This window comes from Rhinoderma darwinii, chromosome 6 (genome assembly GCF_050947455.1).
Source record: "Rhinoderma darwinii isolate aRhiDar2 chromosome 6, aRhiDar2.hap1, whole genome shotgun sequence".
In the NCBI taxonomy this organism is placed as follows: Eukaryota; Metazoa; Chordata; class Amphibia; order Anura; family Rhinodermatidae; genus Rhinoderma; species Rhinoderma darwinii.
Genome location: NC_134692.1, coordinates 2,536,200 through 2,552,366, shown reverse-complemented (window position 1 = coordinate 2,552,366; position 16,167 = coordinate 2,536,200). Strand labels below are relative to the sequence as shown.

At 52.0% G+C, this 16,167-nt stretch overlaps 1 protein-coding gene across 5 annotated transcripts in view; it reads left to right on the top strand.

Moving 5' to 3' along the window:
• KALRN (kalirin RhoGEF kinase) overlaps nt 1–16,167 on the top strand; it is a 263,889-nt gene that overhangs the window by 61,026 nt on the left and 186,696 nt on the right. For all 5 annotated transcript variants that reach the window (XM_075829015.1, XM_075829014.1, XM_075829013.1 and 2 more), the window contains exons 10-11: nt 15,604–15,773; nt 15,978–16,152. In XM_075829015.1, coding sequence (XP_075685130.1) covers nt 15,604–15,773; nt 15,978–16,152 — 345 coding nt within the window. The remainder of the gene's footprint in view (nt 1–15,603; nt 15,774–15,977; nt 16,153–16,167) is intronic.

Sequence of the window (16,167 nt, the reverse complement as noted above, 5' to 3'; positions counted from 1 at the left end):
GCACTCACTATTCTGCTAGTGGAGTCACTGTGTACATACATTACATTACTTATCCTGTACTGATCCTGAGTTATATCCTGTATTATACTCCAGAGCTGCACTCACTATTCTGCTGGTGGAGTCACTGTGTACATACATTACATTACTTATCCTGTACTGATCCTGAGTTACATCCTGTATTATACTCCAGAGCTGCACTCACTATTCTGCTGGTGGAGTCACTGTGTACATACATTACATTACTTATCCTGTATCTCTTTATTTTATATAAATTTACAAAACATAAACTGAAAAACAAATACATAACTAATTCCATATAACCAAAAAGTCACAACCCAATTCTTATAAACAAATTTTCTTCTATACATCTCTGTATATGAGAAGAGAAAACGATACCAGACCCGGCCACATACACCCCACTCTTATATACTTACATCTACACTTCATCCGAAACTAAACAATAACTAGAATATATACAAACATCATATAAACGTAATCCAAAGTACTAACAGAAAATCCCCCGACCCGCGTCACCCAAGGGCCTAAAGAAACAACATAATAATGATGATAATAATAATAAAACAACATAATAATAACAAATAAAATAATAATAATAATAATAATAACCCCAAAAATCCAAAATATAATAATACTAATCCCAATTTTTTTTTTTAATGTTTTTTTTTTATCCTTTTTTTTTTTTTTTTATATATATATATTTTTTAATCACACTATACACATCCTGACTTTCCCTAACCTTACCCTTCTTACCTAAACTCCACCACCCCAGCCAGCATCTCGCCTCATGTCCTCTCACGTCCGCATAGTCCAGATGCTGGCCCCCACCACCACACCCAACACCCCAGCCCAGCCCCCCGCCCCATGTCCGCATAGTCCGGGGCTGGGTCAGGCAAACCCCCCCCCCCGACCCCCTCCCAACCTATCTATTAACCCCCTTAAGTCTATCCCTATTCTAACAACATTTCTACATTATAATACAATACACGTCACCAACTTGTCCAAATACCAAACCATATACAAAATACACCGTACCCGAAAGCACCAAGTTCGGTCGCTTGTAAACCTTTTTCCTGCCATTTCAATCCTAAACAAAACAAAAATCTTCCAGTGCTTACCTAGCCCATCACCAGATAGAGAGAAGGGAAAGCCCCCCCCAGCTCCCCCCCAGAGGCCAAGGTACCACGTCCACCGCTGCACCCTCCCTATCGCTTGCCCTATCTCCTTACCCTATTACTAGCCCTTTCTTGACCCTTTTGAAAGCTGACCCTATGCTGACCCTCACCTTTCCCTTATTCCGAGTCCTATCGCTATATTTTTTATTGGTGCCTCAGCGGAACGCAGACCCCCACCTCCAGTTGAGCACCGGTGACGACCCCCCCCCCCTCCCTCATGAAGGCAGACACATTAAGGCACCCAAAAGGAAAAGCCCCTCCAAAGACGAGAGGCTTTGGATGCTCCCAATCTGCCAACCTCCAAAGAATGCACCTTCACCAGGTCACCCATGATATTGCTAACAACCTCATCCACTAGGAGGATTTTCTTCTGGGTAGAAACTAGACATCGTGCATTCCACATAAAGTGCCTGACCACTATACTGACTAGAAACAAGGTGCAATGGTCCCTACCACCGAGGTCTCCGAACACTCCATAGGCCCACCCAGCATAGGAGAGGCTGGTTAGGCCTGGCCAACCAATGGAGGCTCCCACCCTTTTGTATACCTCTGTATTGAAAGGGCAATGAAGCAGGAAATGCTCCATGCTTTCCAGCACTCCGCCACACTCCTCCCGGGGGCAATCCCGATCATCAGAGTTTCTGCACTTTAGATTGTCCCTCACATACAGTCTCCCATGGAAGCAACGCCAAGCCAGATCCCAAAACTTCTGGGGAATCCTCGCTGAATTTAAAAGTTTTAATCCCACCCCGAGGTCACTACTTGGGCAGTCTTTGAGCGCCAGGGGCTTCTGGAAGTGGGTCATCAGGACCCTCTTGTCAAGAAATTTTCTCGACATGGTCCTGATCTCCCACACCTCCAGACCCCACCGGCGAACAATCTTCAGCGCCAGGGTGGCATAAGCCGGGAGATGTCCGTGAGGTGTACGCAGGTCTTTCACTTGCCCTCCTCTCTCCCATTCCTGGAAGAAAGGCCGAAACCACCCCCTGCAGGAGGATATCCACCAAGGAGCCCTCTCTTGCCAGAGGTTTGCCAGGTTGATCTTAACAAAGGTGTTCACTAGGAACACCACCGGGTTAACCATACCTAACCCGCCTAGTGTCCTTGGTAGGTAAGTAACCTCCCTCTTGATTAGGTTGAGCCTGTTCCCCCATAACAGCTGGAAGAACAGGCTATAGACCCGAGTCCAGAGAGGTTCTGGCAAGATGCACACACTGCCCAGGTAAAGCAACATGGGCACCAGGTAGGCCTTGGCCAAGTGAACCCTTTCCCTCAGGGTTAAGGACCAACCCTTCCATTGGTCGACCTTCTGGGCAACTAGATTCAGCCTATCCTCCCAGTTCTTCTTGGGGTAATCACCCGGGCCAAATTCGACTCCTAAGATCTTAGCAGACCCCTGAGGCTCTGGAAGGGTGTCCGGGAGATCAAAACCAGGATCTCCTCCTCCCAGCCAGAGACTTTTGCACTTATCCCGATTGATCTTGGACCCAGATGCCAATGAGTAACGCTCCACTTCCGACATCACCCACTCTGCCTCCCCTCTCGAGGAGACAAAAATGGAGACGTCGTCTGCGTACGCAACCACCCTCTGAGTGGCCTCCGGCCCCTCCAGGCCGGCCCGACTCCCGCCAATGGCCCACGATCGATCCTTTTAAGAAAAGGATCAATTGCGAACGCATATAGCAAAGGGCTCAAGGGACAACCCTGGCGGACACCAGACCCAACCTCAAAGGGGGTTCGAACCCAACCGTTCACCAGCGCAAAAGTCTCAGCCCCAGTGTATAAGGTCTGTAGCCAATTGACAAACCCCCCCGGTAGGCCGTACCTCAGAAGGACCGACCAGAGGTACTCGTGGTCCACCCGGTCAAAAGCCTTGGCCTGGTCCAAGGACAGGATGTACCCCTCCCACCGACCAGAATTTCCCTGCTCCACTGCCTCTCTGACACTGAGGACAGCACTAAATGTGCTGCGGCCTGGAACAGAGCAATGCTGGACCGGCGAAAGGAGCCGGGATGCAAACTTCACCAGCCGATTAAACAGCACCTTTGCGAGAACCTTTCTGTCCGTATTGAGCAGCGCTATGGGACGCCAATTCTCAATACGGGTCGAGTCTTTACCCTTCGATAAAACGATCAAGGCCGACCTCCTCATTGACATTGGCAAAGTACCCGAGGAAAGGCACTCATTAAACACCTCAGTCAAGAGGGGAACTAGGGTTCCTTTAAAAGTCTTATAAAACTCGGATGTTAAGCCATCCGGCCCTGGCGATTTTTTGAGGGCAAGCCCATCAATCGCCAATCCCACTTCCTCTTCCTTGATCGAATCTATCAAAACACCGAGAGAGGGGTCTACCCCTGGCTCAGGGATGGTTTCAGCCAGGAAAGCCGACATCTCGTCTCGGTTTGGATCTTGCTTCCCCAAGAGGTGCGAGTAGAAGGATCTGACGACCTCCAAGATCCCTGATTTGGATCTCTTCAGAGATCCTGTACTATCAATCAGTCCTGTCACAACCTTACGACTCACTGACATCTTACAGTTCCTGTAGGGGTCGGGCGAGCGGTACCTCCCGAAATCCCTCTCAAGAACTAAAGATGTGTGCCTATCATACTGACACCTCCTGAGCAAAGCTTTCACCACGGAGATCTCCTCCCCACTACCCCCGGTTGAGACCAGATGTTCGAGTTTCCTCCTCAGTTCCTGATATAGGCGGTACCTACTCATGGACCTGAGGCTCGAGAGCCTGCGGAAAAATCCTGCCACCCGGACTTTAAACAACTCCCACCACTCAGACTTAGTACCACTGAGATCCAACAAAGGTACCTGGCTCTGAAGAAAATCCTCAAAGGCCTGTCTTATCTCCGCTTCTTCCAAGAGAGTAGAATTCAGCCTCCATATACCTCTTCCCATCTGGAGGGACTCTGCAATGTTCAAAGAGAAAATAATCATACAGTGATCGGAGAACTCCACCTCAACAACGGACACTGGTGAAGAGATGGCTTCCTCCTTCAAAAAAAACCTGTCTATCCTAGACCTACAACTACCTCTACGATAGGTGAAACCCGAGTGGCCTGGGGTATGCCTGATGTGGATATCCACCAGGCGAGCATCGCTAACTATATTTTTTAATGCTACACTATCGTAGGTCAATTTTTTATCTCCGGAACCTCCTCTATCTCGGGGCCTCACGACAGTATTGAAGTCCCCTCCAAAGATAACTTGTCGACCTGAAAAAAGGAAAGGCTTAATCCTCATGAAGAGACTTTTACGGTCCCATTTGCTCTGGGGTCCGTATATATTGATTAGTCTTAATTCCTGTCCCCTCATGAGGACATCTAAGATCAAGCACCTCCCCATTTCTAACTCAATCATCCGTCGGCATGTTACCGGTGCGGTGAAAAGGACCGCCACTCCGCTATAGGGCTCAGCCACAAGAGACCAGTAGGAGGGCACGCGTCGCCACTCCCTCCTAGATTTAACGACGTCTGCCAAAAGTGACAGCCTGGTCTCCTGCAAAAACAAAATGTCGGCTTCAACTCGGCCAAGAAAATCAAAGGCTGCAAATCTCGCCCTATCTGACTTAATGCTGGCAACGTTAATTGATGCCAGCGTCAACGGAGTGGGTGCCGCCATCATGGATGTTTGAGTTAGACGGCTTTCTTCTTCCCACCCCCCCCCTCTATCTGATGAGGACCCCCCTTCTTTGCCTCGCTTCCTGCAAACTGAGGAGTCCATATTCACCACCCTATTCCCATCTTCATCCCCAAGTACCGGGTCAACCTCCCCCTCTGGGGGCAACGGCCCCTGCAGCAGGGGAGGCTCAACGACTCTAGGGTGCCCTACCATGCCCTCCCTCTTAGTATGAGAGGCTGGAATGTCCACGAGAGCATGGTATCGATCAGTAGAGCGCACCAGGGGGGTACAGGATTTACCTTCCTGGGCCAGGGCGGGGCCAGATGTATTTGGCCCTTGGGTTTTGCCCGGTGTCCCTTTTGCTGTAGGCTGAGTCCTCTCTTCCTCTCCCACACTTTCATAGTGGGAGGACTGAGAGTCCTCAGCCCTCTGCTCCCTTTGGATCCTCCTCATCTCCCCATTCAATTCGGCCTCCCCAGGGGCATCAGATTCAGGGGGGGCATCCAGATCCGAATCAGAGGTTGTCCCAGTTTCCTGGAGCGCCCTCCAAATCCTCTCCTTCCTTCGCTTCTCCGCCCTTCTCTGGCGAGAAGGGGGACCCTTCTTTGCATTCTTCCCTTGCCCCTGTGCCCCATCGTCCCTGCCCGCACCCTCACCCACGGAGGCCTCCCTCCTTTCATCCTCCGCAGGTTTGGAACAAGCATTGACAACAGAGCGAGGACACCGACTGAACGGGTGACCTAAGTCACCACACAGGTTGCACCGAATACGGTCACACGATGCGGCTAGATGACCAATCCCCCCACAATGAGCACACTTCTGCACCTTGCAGCCTGCACTCAAATGTGAGGGGTCGCCACACCGGTGACACAACTTCGGCTGCCCCTGGTAGAAGACAAGGATCCGATCTCTTCCCAGGAAAGCAGACGATGGTATGTGGGACACCGTCTGTCCCAGACGCTTTAATTTAACCATGAACGTCCAGGCCCCTGACCAGATGCCAAACTCATCCATGTTCTTCCGTGGCATCTCTACTACCTCTCCGTACCTTCCCAACCAGGTCATGATATCAATACAAGAGAGTGACTCATTACGGGTAAGAACGGTCACTCTCTTGGGACCACTTTGGCGAGAAATTGCTTGTGCAGCAAAGTCTCGCCAGCCAGGCTCGTCCTTCATCAGCTCGTAGTTCCCCCAGAAGACCTCAAGGCCCCCTAGGTGAACAAAGCTGATGTCAAACTCGACCGAGCCATGAGGATGTATCAAGGCAAAGATGTCACTCGCCTTGAAGCCCATCCCCAGCAGCAGCTCCACCACCCTCTTTCTGGGAGGGCACGCATCATTGCCACGCCACCGGAGACGGACCACATTCCTCCTGGCTACAGCCTGCCCGGCTGTTGGGAGCGACCACTGATCTCCTCGTTGCTCTCGGAAGGCATTTAGACCATATCTGTCTATCCAGAAAGACAGGTCCTTCTGCACTCCCCCTATGGTTAGGGTTTGCTTTCCCTCTCTTAAAGCGTCCAAGAGACGTTGTTGCAAGTTACCGTCCCCGGACCTTGAGGATGAAGATGGGTGGGCCCGCTGTCCCCCCGCTGCCACACCAGCATAAGACCTGCCGGATGTCACAGCAAGAGGAGCGCCAGGCCCATTGCCCCTGGTTGATACCCCATCCCCACCACCCACCACCTCACCACCCACAGACACAGCACTCAACACCCCATTACCAGCAGACACTCCAGCAACTTTATTTACAGACACCTGCATACCCCCAGCAGTTCCCACATCCACAGCCGCAACTTTTTTATTTAACCCACCAGGTCCCCCTGCAGTCATCCTTCTGGCCAGGCCTGGTTCTATGTTATGTATTTTTCCTGTACATTTTGTGTGGGTAGACACTGCTTCAGTCTCCGCATCATCAGGCACCTTTGCAGGGACGCCACCAGATGTTATAAGCGGTGTCCCCGCTGTGCCCTCCGCCTCATTAACCTCCATCTTTTCTATGTGCGGAACATTTTTGGGAAAGGGGCCACCGCCGCCCCCGACGCCAGCAGCCCCCTTCTCGCCTACACCACTTTTCAGTGATGCGGACGAAGGAGCCACTGATGTCACTGGAGCCGCCTCCGGCGCCGGACCACTCCCCCCTCCCACAGAGGAGTGGCCAACAGAGCCGGAGCCCCCTCTGTGACCGCCCTTGTCCGGAACGTCTGACGGCTTTACTGCGACACCGACAGACTTCCGGCTTTCAGACACCACATCCGGTTTCTGGTTTACCCGTTCTCCAGACCGCTGACTCGCATCAGAGACCAGTTTCCCGGGCTCGCCATTAACCGGACACGGGGACACACCCCCTGGCGTCACCAGGCCACCAGTACCGCCCCCTTTGCAGGGGTTGGCGTCCGGCGCCATTTTGACCACCACGTGTTCTAATGCCGGACCCGTAACACTCTCCCCGCATTCCCGCTCCAGCCCCACTGCAGAGGCTTGAGCTGGGGGTCTTGCGGGACCTGCGCCCTGATCCTGACTTTCATCTGGCTCAGAGCACAGGAAGGATCTTGCTGTATACACAAGTTTAAATGAACCTTTAGCAGATTTTTTTTCCTTTTCCTTTTTTTTCTTCTTAAATTTTTTTTTCTTTTGCTTTTCCTCCTCTGCGGGTAACTCCGTACCGAAACAAAATCCCTGGAAGGATACCGGCGACTCCACGTTACGGATCTGAGTGAGTAATCCTGGAGGCCGCTCACTGTCAGTTTCAAAGCACTCTTGATTTCTCCCAGCTGTGAGTCCACCCTCCTCCTCCTCCTCACTGCTCCTGGGTGCCTCAGAATCTGTGCCTTCACTGGACTTTACATTTCCATGCTCCATTTTCTCCCCCACATTTTCCTTTGCTGTATCTTCCTCCATACTTTCTATTTTTATGGGTGCTGCCATCTCGGCAAACCTCTCTTCGTTTTTTAACTTTTCTCCAAACACCCCTCCGCCTGCCAAAATCTCCTCACGTCTCTCTTCTACTTCTTTTATTTCCTCCAACAAGGATTTCACATTTAAACGGTATCGGGACCTCTTACCTCCTGTGCATTTTGCAGCCCTTCCTCTGGCGACCGCCAAGTCCGCACGGAGCCGTTGCAGCGACTTCCTGAGGTCCCGATACTCCTCCAACCGCATAGCCAGACGGGAGCTGAAGTTCTCCACCGTCTCTCCGGTCCTCAGCTGTCCCCATTCCTCCACACGACCGTCATCCAAATGTCCGGACGGTGCTGGTCCTTCTCCAGACGACAACACCTCGATCACCATGCCGGACCGCATCTCCATACCCTTATCCAGGGTTCCAGCCTCAGGGGGAGCCAGGACAGCCTTGCCCCGAGATGATCTCCTCACCCCCGCGACTTTTTTCATATTCCCAGCCAGCTGGGATGACCCTCTACCCCCTGCTGGCATGCTCCGGGAGGTAGAGGTCTGAGGCTCCATCCTAGGATGGAACCCCCCTCAGGGTACTTTCCAAGCCCAGGCAGATGGTATGAGGCCTGGGCAGATAGGATAAGGAAAGTCCCTGGATCCAAGGCCTGCACGGTAGTCTCAGCAGCTCTCTCCACACGTCCTACTCCACCCACTCCAGAGCTGCACTGACTATTCTGCTGGTGGAGTCACTGTGTACATACATTACATTACTTATCCTGTACTGATCCTGAGTTACATCCTGTATTATACTCCAGAGCTGCGCTCACTATTCTGCTGGTGGAGTCACTGTGTACATACAGGACATTAAGTAATGTGTATATACACAGTGATTCCACTTTTTATGTTGGTTATTTTGGTATATAATCTGTAAAATAGTGGTAGAAGGTGACTGAGTGCTTATCTGAGAGCGGCTGCATGTAGGGTGTATATATAAACCCTCCCTGCACACTAATCCTTCTAGCGGTGAGGATGGATACGTGCATAGACTGCAATGTTACCACTGAGACGCTGGAGGACGAGGTGCATTGGTGCAGCTAGGGGTTAGTCTCTCGGGGACCCGCTGTCTATATTACAGGGCACAGCTCCACCTGCTCTCAGTCATTTTAGTGTAACTTGCAGGCGACTGTAGGACTTCATGGCTGATATCCGGGGCAGGATCTATGTCAGATATTAATATCGCTGTGGAGATGACTTTTTACGCGTTGTTCCAGTTATTTACCTAATTTTACATTACTGCCCTGAACCTGTGAGATTATTGCTATTAGACGTAATTAGAGCCCCTTAATTAGGACATTATCCCTTTTGGATTATAATGAGGTTTTGATCACACTAAGGGACCAAGGACAGTACAAGGTCATAAACTAAAAAAATCTATAAACCTCTGACTATGTAGAAATAAAGGGGTCTGTAACTGTAGATGGCGGGGGACATCCTGGACATGTATCAGTGGGGTGACTGATGAATGAGATGTGATACAAGCCTCATTGAGAGCTGAGCCCGTGCTGTGACACGTCATGTGACCGCCTGTCATAGGGTGATGTGAATGGTGACAATCCATGTACAGCGCGTCGGAATAGATTTCCTGCTGCATATTTAGCGGTAACATAATATATTGAAGATAGAGACGTTGCTTCCCTCTTCCTTCTCCTCTTTGTGGTGTCCTGTGTCTCTTCCTTCTCCTCTTGGTGGTGTCCTGTGTCTCTTCCTTCTCCTCTTTGTGGTGTCCTGTGTCTCTTCCTTCTCCTCTTGGTGGTGTCCTGTGTCCCTTCCTTCTACTCCCGGTGGTGTCCTGTGTCTCTTCCTTCTCCTCCCGGTGGTGTCCTGTGTCTCTTCCTTCTCCTCTTTGTGGTGTCCTGTGTCTCTTCCTTCTCCTCCCGGTGGTGTCCTGTGTCTCTTCCTTCTCCTCCCGGTGGTGTCCTGTGTCTCTTCCTTCTCCTCTTGGTGGTGTCCTGTGTCCCTTCCTTCTACTCCCGGTGGTGTCCTGTGTCTCTTCCTTCTCCTCTTGGTGGTGTCCTGTGTCTCTTCCTTCTCCTCTTGGTGGTGTCCTGTGTCTCTTCCTTCTCCTCTTGGTGGTGTCTTGTGTCTCTTCCTTCTCCTCCCGGTGGTGTCCTGTGTCTCTTCCTTCTCCTCTTGGTGGTGTGCTGTGTCTCTTCCTTCTCCTCTTGGTGGTGTCCTGTGTCTCTTCCTTCTCCTCTTTGAGGTGTCCTGTGTCTCTTCCTTCTCCTCTTGGTGGTGTCCTGTGTCTCTTCCTTCTCCTCTTGGTGGTGTCTTGTGTCTCTTCTTTCTCCTCCCGGTGGTGTCCTGTGTCTCTTCCTTCTCCTCTTGGTGGTGTCCTGTGTCTCTTCCTTCTCCTCTTGGTGGTGTCCTGTGTCTCTTCCTTCTCCTCTTGGTGGTGTCTTGTGTCTCTTCCTTCTCCTCTTGGTGGTGTCTTGTGTCTCTTCCTTCTCCTCTTGGTGGTGTCCTGTATCTCTTCCTTCTCCTCTTGGTGGTTTCCTGTGTCTCTTCCTTCTCCTCACGGTGGTGTCCTGTGTCCCTTCCTTCTCCTCTTGGTGGTGTCCTGTGTCTCTTCCTTCTCCTCCCGGTGGTGTCCTGTGTCTCTTCCTTCTCCTCCCTGTGGTGTCCTGTGTCTCTTCCTTCTCCTCTTTGAGGTGTCCTGTGTCTCTTCCTTCTCCTCTTGGTGGTGTCCTGTGTCTCTTCCTTCTCCTCTTGGTGGTGTCCTGTGTCTCTTCCTTCTCCTCTTGGTGGTGTCCTGTGTCTCTTCCTTCTCCTCTTGGTGGTGTCCTGTGTCTCTTCCTTCTCCTCTTGGTGGTGTCCTGTGTCTCTTCCTTCTCCTCTTGGTGGTGTCTTGTGTCTCTTCTTTCTCCTCCCGGTGGTGTCCTGTGTCTCTTCCTTCTCCTCTTGGTGGTGTCCTGTGTCTCTTCTTTTTCCTCCCGGTGGTGTCCTGTGTCTCTTCCTTCTCCTCTTGGTGGTGTCCTGTGTCTCTTCCTTCTCCTCTTGGTGGTGTCTTGTGTCTCTTCTTTCTCCTCCCGGTGGTGTCCTGTGTCTCTTCCTTCTCCTCTTGGTGGTGTCCTGTGTCTCTTCCTTCTCCTCTTGGTGGTGTCCTGTGTCTCTTCCTTCTCCTCTTGGTGGTGTCCTGTGTCTCTTCCTTCTCCTCTTGGTGGTGTCCTGTGTCTCTTCTCCTCTTGGTGGTGTCCTGTGTCTCTTCCTTCTCCTCCCGGTGGTGTCCTGTGTCTCTTCTCCTCTTGGTGGTGTCCTGTGTCTCTTCCTTCTCCTCTTGGTGGTGTCCTGTGTCTCTTCTCCTCTTGGTGGTTTCCTGTGTCTCTTCCTTCTCCTCCCGGTGGTGTCCTGTGTCTCTTCTCCTCTTGGTGGTGTCCTGTGTCTCTTCCTTCTCCTCTTGGTGGTGCCCTGTGTCTCTTCTCCTCTTGGTGGTTTCCTGTGTCTCTTCCTTCTCCTCCCGGTGGTGTCCTGTGTCTCTTCTCCTCTTGGTGGTGTCCTGTGTCTCTTCCTTCTCCTCTTGGTGGTGTCCTGTGTCTCTTCTCCTCTTGGTGGTGTCCTGTGTCTCTTCCTTCTCCTCTTGGTGGTGTCCTGTGTCTCTTCTCCTCTTGGTGGTGTCCTGTGTCTCTTCCTTCTCCTCTTGGTGGTGTCCTGTGTCTCTTCCTTCTCCTCTTGGTGGTGTCTTGTGTCTCTTCCTTCTCCTCTTGGTGGTTTCCTGTATCTCTTCCTTCTCCTCTTGGTGGTTTCCTGTGTCTCTTCCTTCTCCTCACGGTGGTGTCCTGTGTCTCTTCCTTCTCCTCTTGGTGGTGTCCTGTGTCCCTTCCTTCTCCTCTTGGTGGTGTCCTGTGTCTCTTCCTTCTCGTCCCGGTGGTGTCCAGTGTCTCTTCCTTCTCCTCTTGGTGGTGTCCTGTGTCTCTTCCTTCTCCTCCCGGTGGTGTCCTGTGTCTCTTCCTTCTCCTCTTTGTGGTGTCCTGTGTCTCTTCCTTCTCCTCCCGGTGGTGTCCTGTGTCTCTTCCTTCTCCTCCCGGTGGTGTCCTGTGTCTCTTCCTTCTCCTCTTGGTGGTGTCCTGTTTCCCTTCCTTCTACTCCCGGTGGTGTCCTGTGTCTCTTCCTTCTCCTCTTGGTGGTGTCCTGTGTCTCTTCCTTCTCCTCTTGGTGGTGTCCTGTGTCTCTTCCTTCTCCTCTTGGTGGTGTCTTGTGTCTCTTCCTTCTCCTCCCGGTGGTGTCCTGTGTCTCTTCCTTCTCCTCTTGGTGGTGTGCTGTGTCTCTTCCTTCTCCTCTTGGTGGTGTCCTGTGTCTCTTCCTTCTCCTCTTTGAGGTGTCCTGTGTCTCTTCCTTCTCCTCTTGGTGGTGTCCTGTGTCTCTTCCTTCTCCTCTTGGTGGTTTCTTGTGTCTCTTCTTTCTCCTCCCGGTGGTGTCCTGTGTCTCTTCCTTCTCCTCTTGGTGGTGTCCTGTGTCTCTTCCTTCTCCTCTTGGTGGTGTCCTGTGTCTCTTCCTTCTCCTCTTGGTGGTGTCTTGTGTCTCTTCCTTCTCCTCTTGGTGGTGTCTTGTGTCTCTTCCTTCTCCTCTTGGTGGTGTCCTGTATCTCTTCCTTCTCCTCTTGGTGGTTTCCTGTGTCTCTTCCTTCTCCTCACGGTGGTGTCCTGTGTCCCTTCCTTCTCCTCTTGGTGGTGTCCTGTGTCTCTTCCTTCTCCTCCCGGTGGTGTCCTGTGTCTCTTCCTTCTCCTCCCTGTGGTGTCCTGTGTCTCTTCCTTCTCCTCTTTGAGGTGTCCTGTGTCTCTTCCTTCTCCTCTTGGTGGTGTCCTGTGTCTCTTCCTTCTCCTCTTGGTGGTGTCCTGTGTCTCTTCCTTCTCCTCTTGGTGGTGTCCTGTGTCTCTTCCTTCTCCTCTTGGTGGTGTCCTGTGTCTCTTCCTTCTCCTCTTGGTGGTGTCCTGTGTCTCTTCCTTCTCCTCTTGGTGGTGTCTTGTGTCTCTTCTTTCTCCTCCCGGTGGTGTCCTGTGTCTCTTCCTTCTCCTCTTGGTGGTGTCCTGTGTCTCTTCTTTTTCCTCCCGGTGGTGTCCTGTGTCTCTTCCTTCTCCTCTTGGTGGTGTCCTGTGTCTCTTCCTTCTCCTCTTGGTGGTGTCTTGTGTCTCTTCTTTCTCCTCCCGGTGGTGTCCTGTGTCTCTTCCTTCTCCTCTTGGTGGTGTCCTGTGTCTCTTCCTTCTCCTCTTGGTGGTGTCCTGTGTCTCTTCCTTCTCCTCTTGGTGGTGTCCTGTGTCTCTTCCTTCTCCTCTTGGTGGTGTCCTGTGTCTCTTCTCCTCTTGGTGGTGTCCTGTGTCTCTTCCTTCTCCTCCCGGTGGTGTCCTGTGTCTCTTCTCCTCTTGGTGGTGTCCTGTGTCTCTTCCTTCTCCTCTTGGTGGTGTCCTGTGTCTCTTCTCCTCTTGGTGGTTTCCTGTGTCTCTTCCTTCTCCTCCCGGTGGTGTCCTGTGTCTCTTCTCCTCTTGGTGGTGTCCTGTGTCTCTTCCTTCTCCTCTTGGTGGTGCCCTGTGTCTCTTCTCCTCTTGGTGGTTTCCTGTGTCTCTTCCTTCTCCTCCCGGTGGTGTCCTGTGTCTCTTCTCCTCTTGGTGGTGTCCTGTGTCTCTTCCTTCTCCTCTTGGTGGTGTCCTGTGTCTCTTCTCCTCTTGGTGGTGTCCTGTGTCTCTTCCTTCTCCTCTTGGTGGTGTCCTGTGTCTCTTCTCCTCTTGGTGGTGTCCTGTGTCTCTTCCTTCTCCTCTTGGTGGTGTCCTGTGTCTCTTCCTTCTCCTCTTGGTGGTGTCTTGTGTCTCTTCCTTCTCCTCTTGGTGGTTTCCTGTATCTCTTCCTTCTCCTCTTGGTGGTTTCCTGTGTCTCTTCCTTCTCCTCACGGTGGTGTCCTGTGTCTCTTCCTTCTCCTCTTGGTGGTGTCCTGTGTCCCTTCCTTCTCCTCTTGGTGGTGTCCTGTGTCTCTTCCTTCTCGTCCCGGTGGTGTCCAGTGTCTCTTCCTTCTCCTCTTGGTGGTGTCCTGTGTCTCTTCCTTCTCCTCCCGGTGGTGTCCTGTGTCTCTTCCTTCTCCTCTTGGTGGTGTCCTGTGTCTCTTCCTTCTCCTCTTGGTGGTGTCCTGTGTCTCTTCCTTCTCCTCTTGGTGGTGTCCTGTGTCTCTTCCTTCTCCTCCCGGTGGTGTCCTGTGTCTCTTCTCCTCTTGGTGGTGTCCTGTGTCTCTTCCTTCTCCTCTTGGTGGTGTCCTGTGTCTCTTCTCCTCTTGGTGGTTTCCTGTGTCTCTTCCTTCTCCTCCCGGTGGTGTCCTGTGTCTCTTCTCCTCTTGGTGGTGTCCTGTGTCTCTTCTTTATCCTCTTGGTGGTGTCCTGTGTCTCTTCCGTCTCCTCCCGGTGGTGTCCTGTGTCTCTTCTCCTCTTGGTGGTGTCCTGTGTCTCTTCCTTATCCTCTTGGTGGTGTCCTGTGTCTCTTCCTTCTCCTCTTGGTGGTGTCCTGTGTCTCTTCCTTCTCCTCTTGGTGGTGTCCTGTGTCTCTTCCTTCTCCTCCCGGTGGTGTCCTGTGTCTCTTCTCCTCTTGGTGGTGTCCTGTGTCTCTTCTTTATCCTCTTGGTGGTGTCCTGTGTCTCTTCCGTCTCCTCCCGGTGGTGTCCTGTGTCTCTTCTCCTCTTGGTGGTGTCCTGTGTCTCTTCCTTATCCTCTTGGTGGTGTCCTGTGTCTCTTCCTCCTCCTCTTGGTGGTGTCCTGTGTCTCTTCCTTCTCCTCTTGGTGGTGTCCTGTGTCTCTTCCTTCTCCTCTTGGTGGTGTCCTGTGTCTCTTCTCCTCTTGGTGGTGTCCTGTGTCTCTTCCTTCTCCTCTTGGTGGTGTCCTGTGTCTCTTCCTTCTCCTCTTGGTGGTGTCCTGTGTCTCTTCCTTCTCCTCTTGGTGGTGTCCTGTGTCTCTTCCTTCTCCTCTTGGTGGTGTCCTGTGTCTCTTCCTTCTCCTCCCGGTGGTGTCCTGTGTCTCTTCTCCTCTTGGTGGTGTCCTGTGTCTCTTCCTTCTCCTCTTGGTGGTGTCCTGTGTCTCTTCTCCTCTTGGTGGTTTCCTGTGTCTCTTCCTTCTCCTCCCGGTGGTGTCCTGTGTCTCTTCTCCTCTTGGTGGTGTCCTGTGTCTCTTCTTTATCCTCTTGGTGGTGTCCTGTGTCTCTTCCGTCTCCTCCCGGTGGTGTCCTGTGTCTCTTCTCCTCTTGGTGGTGTCCTGTGTCTCTTCCTTATCCTCTTGGTGGTGTCCTGTGTCTCTTCCTTCTCCTCTTGGTGGTGTCCTGTGTCTCTTCCTTCTCCTCTTGGTGGTGTCCTGTGTCTCTTCCTTCTCCTCTTGGTGGTGTCCTGTGTCTCTTCTCCTCTTGGTGGTGTCCTGTGTCTCTTCCTTCTCCTCTTGGTGGTGTCCTGTGTCTCTTCCTTCTCCTCTTGGTGGTGTCCTGTGTCTCTTCCTTCTCCTCTTGGTGGTGTCCTGTGTCTCTTCCTTCTCCTCTTGGTGGTGTCCTGTGTCTCTTCCTTCTCCTCCCGGTGGTGTCCTGTGTCTCTTCTCCTCTTGGTGGTGTCCTGTGTCTCTTCCTTCTCCTCCCGGTGGTGTCCTGTGTCTCTTCTCCTCTTGGTGGTGTCCTGTGTCTCTTCTTTATCCTCTTGGTGGTGTCCTGTGTCTCTTCCGTCTCCTCCCGGTGGTGTCCTGTGTCTCTTCTCCTCTTGGTGGTGTCCTGTGTCTCTTCCTTATCCTCTTGGTGGTGTCCTGTGTCTCTTCCGTCTCCTCTTGGTGGTTTCCTGTGGCTATAATTTCTCCTGAGGACTTCACTTTTTATTTTTCAGCTCTGGACTTGGATGGAAGACCTGCAGAAGGAGTTGCTGGAGGATGTATGTGCGGACTCTGTAGATGCCGTCCAGGAGCTCATTAAACAGTTTCAGCAGCAGCAAACAGCCACACTGGATGGGACCCTCAACGTCATTAAGGAGGGAGAAGATCTCATCCAACAACTCAGGTGGGCACTAGTGGTGATGGTGGGGGGACACTACATACGGGATCATCTGAGGGTCTTATGTACATGCAGAGTGGTCTTTATATTGATCAGTATGGACTGCAGAGAAGAGTCACACATGGAATATTAGGGGTCTGTGTTCTGCATGATGAGTCCCGTGGTGTAGTAACGGTTGTGCAGAGCTGAGTTGTGTTCTGTGCTCCACAGGGACTCGGCGGTGTCCAGCAATAAAACTCCGCACAACAGCTCCATCAGTCACATCGAGTCTGTTCTGCAGCAGCTGGACGAGGCTCAGGTTCAGATGGAAGAACTGTTTCATGAGAGGAAGATAAAGCTGGACATCTTCCTGCAGCTGCGCATTTTCGAGCAGTACACCATCGAGGTGAGATGGGACGTC